The sequence below is a fragment of the Alosa alosa genome, chromosome 17 (genome assembly GCF_017589495.1).
Source record: "Alosa alosa isolate M-15738 ecotype Scorff River chromosome 17, AALO_Geno_1.1, whole genome shotgun sequence".
Classification (NCBI taxonomy): Eukaryota; Metazoa; Chordata; class Actinopteri; order Clupeiformes; family Clupeidae; genus Alosa; species Alosa alosa.
The window spans coordinates 21,599,636-21,607,135 of NC_063205.1; the positions used below are offsets into that span (position 1 = coordinate 21,599,636).

At 42.3% G+C, this 7,500-nt stretch overlaps 1 protein-coding gene across 3 annotated transcripts in view; it reads right to left on the reverse strand.

Moving 5' to 3' along the window:
- Positions 1-5,872: 5,872 nt before the first annotated feature.
- Positions 5,873-7,500, reverse strand: part of kcnd2 (potassium voltage-gated channel, Shal-related subfamily, member 2) — a 178,159-nt gene continuing 176,531 nt past the window's right edge. For all 3 annotated transcript variants that reach the window (XM_048268034.1, XM_048268032.1, XM_048268033.1), the window contains one exon: positions 5,873-6,743. In XM_048268034.1, coding sequence (XP_048123991.1) covers positions 6,566-6,743 — 178 coding nt within the window. In that variant the 3' untranslated portion in view covers positions 5,873-6,565. The remainder of the gene's footprint in view (positions 6,744-7,500) is intronic.

Here is a 7,500-nt window from a genome sequence, read left to right on the forward strand (position 1 = left end):
TGTGAGTGTGTGCTGTCAGTTCTCCTCATGAATGACACACTGTTCCAAAGTGGTCGCTGTCACCCCCCTGCTCCAAATCAGTATCTCACACGGGAGATCCTAAGGATGTGTGTGTGTGTGTGAAAGAGAGCTTGAAAGGTACCTCTTCAGTTCCTCCTATAACTTATTTGATGGCCGATATAGTGTATTGTAGCTGCAAATCTCTCTCTCTCTTTCCTGCTTGTGTGTGCGTGCGCATACACACATACACACACACATACACTCTTCCACCCACTCTTCCTTTCAATTATTTTCCTCTCACAATTCCTGCAGTTGCATACACACACTCTGCATACACAAACACACACACACACTCACTTACGCAATTATACATTTACTCACTCACCCAGAGGAGAAGGCCAGTGAACAAGAGTGCATGTAGGCCAGGGAGAGGAACACACACAAATGCACACACGCACACTAGTGCAGGAAGTAAAAGCATTACTCTCTGACCTTTCCACTGAAAATAGTATCAACGAAAATAGATGGGGAGTGGTGCTGCCTGTGTTTGTGTGTGCATGTATGTGTGTCCATGTGTGTGTGAATGTGTGTTTCTCTCCCTGGTCTGTCCGACCTTCTCCTCTGAGTGCGTTTGTGCAAGTGTTCTTCCTGTGTGTGTATGTGTGAACTTGTGTGTTCCTCTCCTTTGGCCATCATCCCTGTGAGTGTGTGTGTGTGTGTGTGTGTTCATTAGGCTGCAGTCATCCTCAGCCCACCTCACCTGGTTTCCAGTGGTGCTGTGGTGTATCTGACGCCAGCTCTGTCCTCGAGTTGCATGATGCAAGACACACACACACACACAGGGCTGTATTTTGCACACTGGCGCATGGCGTAAAACTCGTTTTCCACCCGGCGTGAAGTTTAATTCCTTATTTTGCAAGTTTAATTTTTAAACAATGCGCCCAGGGGTGTGGCAATTAACAACTTAGGGAGTGGCTTAGCGCATTGTCTAAAAATCGCTATTGTACACCTGGTCAGAAGTCTATGGCGAGTTGTGTATATGTTATTTTAAGAGCACATTGTCAACAGTCATATTGGCGGGTGCACCTATCATCCATGAACGCACACCAGTGCACGTCCAAGCAAAACATTACAAATTGCATGATTACAATAGGAAACATAATTAGAATAAAGATATTACGAAATACTGTACATCTCATAATGAGTATAGTTATTCACCATCATTTGCAAATTGGTAATGACGGTTAAAAGTGATTAGGGTAGAGGCGAGAGACACGTATGGAGCACAGCTGAAGACGCAGTCACGAGATATAAGCAACTCCTCTGCAGGATAAATGTTTTTTTGTTCAGTCATTTGAGCAATATTAGGGTAAGTGTTGCTTTTTCCAACCTATGTTTTCGATGGTAACGTATTGTCAGTCAATAGTGAAAGTAAGTTAGTTTCACTTTGCCAATGAGTTGAATTAATAGAGGAGTGCAAATGCGTGAAGGCTATGCTAGGTTTTAGTAAAGCATGGTTTAGTGGAATGACTATTCCATACGGTCTTGCAAGCAGCCTCCTTCAAATGCGCCGCTGAATGTCAAAAGACCGATACATTTATTTGACATCGCGCTTTGCGCCTTTAAAGGGAATGACAGATGTCATTCTCATTGGTTTAAATGATGTTACGCCCCAAACACACCCATGATTGATTAAAAACCTATGAACACCTTGTTGGCCATGCGCTCGACGTTTGATAACGAAAACCCTCCCAATGTGGACTGGACACATCCTACTAAATTTGAATAAGCTTTTGACGAGTGACGATGCGCTTTTGACTGGCATGATAGGGCCCACACACACACACAAATAGGTCTGTCCTGGATCTGCCATGTATGCTATTATGGAGAAGAGTCATATATTTGTGAGTGTGTGTGTGTGTACTAGTGAGATGTTGAAACTGTGTGATGGGTTGTGGGTAATGTAGGAGGTTAGCAGTGTGTAGGAGTAACCCACAGATCCCCCTTCCTCTGGTAACAGGTAATTATGGGCACAGCTCTGCTCTGCTGCTGAGATGTCTGAGGGTCAAACTCATCCATAATAAATTCACCTGCTCAATCAAATCATCAATATGACATTCACCTGCAATCAAATAATAATTATCATGACATTCATCTGTTCAATCAAAATCATTAATATGACATTCACCTGCTCAATCAAATCATCCTAAACATGACATTCACTTGTTCAATCAAATTATCCTAAACATGACATTTACCTGTTCAATCAAATCATCATTACTGTAGGCTAACATGACATTCACCCGTTCAATCAAATTATCTTAAACATGACATACTGTATACCTACTCAATCAAATCATCATTAACATGACAGTCAACTGCTCAACCCACAGATCCCCCTTCCTCTGGTAACAGGTAATTATGGGCACAGCTCTGCTCTGCTGCTGAGATGTCTGAGGGTCAAACTCATCCATCATATATTTACCTGCTCAATCAAATCATTAACATGATATTCACCTACTCAATCAAATCATCAACATTACATTCACCTGTTCAATCAAATCATCATTGACATGACATTCACCTACTCAATCAAATCATCATTAATGTGACATTCACCTGCTCAATCAAATCATCCTAAACATGACATTCACTTGTTCAATCAAATTATCCTAAACACGACATTTACCTGTTCAATCAAATCATCATTACTGTAGGCTAACATGACATTCACCCGTTCAATCAAATTATCTTAAACATGACATATACCTACTCAATCAAATCATCATTAACATGACAGTCAACTGCTCAACCAGAGGTGCGCATTCAAATTCGCAAACACAGGTGAACATTCACAAATTCACAAACATTCACTTCCAAACAGTTTGAGGAGGTAGGTCTGTTCAGAAAAAACACATTTGGCACATGAACGTTCGCCACTGTGTCGAATTTGAACGCACCGCTGGATTCCAAAAGCAGCATTCAGAAGGGTCACTGAAGGTCTGTTCTGCATTCTATGTTCTAAAGGGAGGTTCCATCACATTGTTGACTGTTCCATTTGCTGTAGCATTCTCTCTTGCTCAATGTTTTGATATAGGAAAACAAAATTGGGTTTATTTACACTGTTGTGGAAGATACAGGAGGAGACTCAGTCAATAACTTAAACACTCTTCCTCATAAAAACATGTCTCGTCAACATAATAGGCACATCCGTAGTTCTTAACATAAAGAGGTGTCACTCTCAGGTATACTTCATTGTGGTAACAACATTAATAAGATTAAAAAGCAATTGCACTTCAAGGAGTTGACAAAGGACGATGAGACGGTTTGTTTTTCTCAGTATTTTAATAGGACAATGACTTAATCTATTTATTTAGAGACACTTCACCGGACTAAACAATTGAGTTGTAATTTTTTTTTTCATAGCTTTTCTGTAGATCATATATTTTTGTCCATAACACAAGCTGTAAGAAAGTCAAAGTAATCAATCATTGATACTCAATCTGATAATGTACATAATCTCACACAGAGGATGTAAAGAGCCTACAGTATAGCCAACCCAAGGCTCGCATACAAAGAAGCAGAACAGGCAGGGCAGGGCAGACACTGGGCACTGCCCGAAAGGAATCAAAGCACCACCACCCAGGAAAGATCCATCGCTCTGCTGTGAACACATGCAACCTCCTCCCCCTCAACCATCATGTGTTTGGTCCTTAGTCTGCAAGGAATGCACAGCACAATTCGACTCAACCTGCTCGATCGTTTTCCATCTCAGAAATGCTACAGAAACGAAACAGAAACAAAGGACACTAGAAGAAGAAGAAACAGTCGAAGGTGAACAAAATGCAACAAACGGACCAGAAGAAACTGATAGAAAGATTAACTACACCGAAGAACGACTAACTGCACATGTGCACTAGCAACAGCCTCTCTTTTTTCCCACATTTAGAACGTTTTTTCTTTTTAATCTCTTTTTACACCCAGAATACAGATATAAGATATAATCAACACCTTTTTGTATTTTTTAAAAATATGTATTTAAGTGATTCTATCCCCCCACCCCCCTCCCCCAAAACACCCCTTTATTTGAGTCTCTTCTTTTGTACAAAGCCTGTTTTTTATTTTACAAAATAACATTGTTGCATAAATCACATGATGAAGTCGTTGGGGTGAGGGTGGAGGGTATGTAGGAGGGTAGGCTTGTGTGCTGTGGCATGTGCAGAGATTGGGGTGGGGCTGACATTTTGCTCACGTCATGCCCCCTCGCCCCCAACAAGATCTGCACTGACATCTTTTTTGGAAAATAGGTGTAAAATCATATTGTTTTTTTTTTTCTCCTCCTTAATGGATAATGAATCTCTTTCAATTTACACAGGACAGAAAGAGAGACACAGTAAGAAAGAGTGACACAGAGAACAAGAGAAGAGAAAGAGAGGGAAGGAGAGAGAGGAAAGGAGAGAGAGAAAGAGAAAAGGAAGAATGTATTTTCTCATGGAGTTTTAGATCTGTAGTCTCTTTGCTCCTCGGCGGATCTGGATGCCACACATTGCAATTAGAGGAAAGATTCAGGTGCCCATAAGCCCCCAGTATGTGACAAGAGTCCAATGGCAAAGTGGTGCTTTAATGAGTGAGCTCACATCACGCTTATCTACATGGGGATCCCTTCAAGGCTACGCTGCTCGTCTGTTCTTTAGTACCTTCCCTCGCTCGCTCGATTGCTTGCTCGCTTGCAAGAAAAACCTGTTTGATCACCATCATACTTATGAAAATCCTCACTTCTGTTATCAGGCTAAAAACAAAATCAATGCTAACAGAGACGCAACAGTACGGTGGCCTGTGAAGGTATTTCAACATTGCATGCACCAAATCTGGGAAAGGATTGAAGATGGTGAGTACATAAATCTCATTACAGTTTTACCCATTAATATAGACTCATATTTACTCTTTTATATATATTCTGTAGGAGTAAAATTTTGCATATAAAAATGGAATGACTCAAATCTGTGTGATGCTGTCTGTCTGACCTTTGACCTCTGGGATCGGAGTTCCAGCATGTCCTTGACCGAGCGAAACGTAAATAAACAAACGAACACAGGAAGAGTGTTTCGCAGTGGACAGCTTTCTGTGACACGTCTGGAGCTTCAAGTCTCTAAACGGCCGACTAAAACAATCGACAGAAGATGTCTCTGCCAGGCCTCAGAGCCCAAAACTACAAACCAGAGAGGGGGCATAGAAAGAGGAAAATAAAGGAAAATATAGACAGATAGATACAGAGAAAGAGAGAGACATAGATAGATCGAGGAAGAGGCATGTCAAAATGGCATCTAAGGTATTCACAAATGGCTGTTGAATAAGAAACTTTTAACAATTACCAGCTGATGTCTAAGTCTCAGTACAAGGTAGGAATTGTTACCAGACCAGGTGCTTTAGCTTGGTAGGACTGGGCTGTAGCACACACACACACATACACACACACACACACACACACACACACACACATGGCTATCCTCATTAGTAAATCTGAAAAACCAACCCCCCTTATTGCTCATGCCATTGAGGGAAAAGAGATATTCACAAATGCAGAACATGCAAGAGGGTGGTCATCATTCTTAATTCGTTCTTTCTTTCCTTATTTCTTTCTTTCTCAGCCCCCCACACACACACACACACAACCCACTTCCTCTCCCTATCACACGCACACATACACACATACACACATTCAACAAGCAGACCCACCAAACACCTAAATAGCCCATCCGAAATAGGAGCACTCTAGAAGTCTTTTTCTTTTTGTAGTGCTGTCGTACATCGTAAAAAGCCAATAATATTCCTTCAGCACAAAATACCCCCAACATGAAACAACATTCTCCCCCAAGACATCCCAGAAGCCCCATCACCACCCACCACCTTAAGACAGTGAATTAAAAGACGCACAATACTCAGAAAAATAGTTACATAGGTAATGATAATATCTCCTCTACCAGTTAAAAGCCTAGTGAGTCCCAGCACGCAGCTGCGCCAGAGAACCCATAGGCCCCAGCATGGAGCTGCGCCATGGGCCTCTGTGTGCGTGGCATGGCTTTGCACTGCGGATTCCGGCGCAAAGCAGAGCTACGTGTAGGAATGGAAAAAAAAGGTCCATCTCCTGCTCCTTCTCCTCCTCACATCATTCCTCCTTCTCCTCCTTCGCTCCTCTCTCAATCCTCAATCAATCCCTCTCTTCAGCGGGAGTGTTTGTGTTGTTTGTGTGTGTGTGTGTGTGTGTGTGTGTGTGTGAGAGTGAGTGTGTGTGTGTGTGTGTGTGTGTGTGTGTGTGTGTGAGTGTGTGTGTGTGTGTGTGTGTGTGTGTGTTGGGGTGGTGGTGATGGTGTTAAACGTTTTTCCACTTCCTAGTTTGAAACTAGACATCCCCCTTCTGGTCATGTACGTGTGTGAAGAAGGGCCACAATTAAAAAGCTGGTTGGTTGGAGAGCACGCGTGACGACGGCGTTGACGCTACGTGATGTGACGTGACACAGCGTGGCTGGCGGCTGCGTGTGGTCTGGCGTCCGGCGATGGGGCGTCTCTAGAGCGCCGACACGCGCACTATGTTGCTCTGCAGGAAGTCGGGCGTGCTGGCCGACTCGTCGCCCTCAGGGGTGGTCACCGGCGGCGTGGGCATGCTGATGACCGCTGCCGTCAGGTACGGAGGCTCCGAGTTCAGCCGCACCGTCTCATCGAACTTAGCGTTCAGACTGGAACGACTGCAGAGAGAGGGAGAGAGAGAGAGATGAAGGGAGGGAGGGAGAGAGAGGAGGACAGGTTTGACTTTAAAAACACCATTATTTCTAAAACTTAGTGCCAATGAACATCATGCCTTATCAACATCCAATGAAAATTAAAGAAAGACAGACAGAAATAAAGAAAGGAAGTAAGACAGAAAGGCTACAAGACTAGCAAAGTTATCTATTAAAATACATATTTTCCTTAATATTTTCCTTTCCTTTAATGTATGTTATATGTCATGTCTGAATGGTATCTGTTAATAAGATGATGATGATGATGATGATGATGATGATGATGAAACGGAGTGACAGATGGGCACAGTGGGATAGGTTAAAAGGATACATGCATACATTTGTATATAACTGGGCTAGTGCAGACTTCACAAAGTATCCAACACAAATATCCTATTGCATACTTCTACCTGTGTACTTTATGCACTGTCCATCTTTTACACAACATCGGATTAACTATCTTCATGTATCACTTACACTGTGTACTTACACTGCATAATTATGCACTAGTCCTCACTTACACTGCATACTTATGCACTATTACTAACTTACACTGCATATGTATGCACTAATACTAATTTACACTGCAGATTTATGCACTAATCCTCACACTGCACACGTATGCACTATTACTAACTTACACTGCATACTTATGCACTAATCCTCACTTATACTGCATACTTATGCACTATTACTAACTTACACTGCAGATTTATGCACTAAT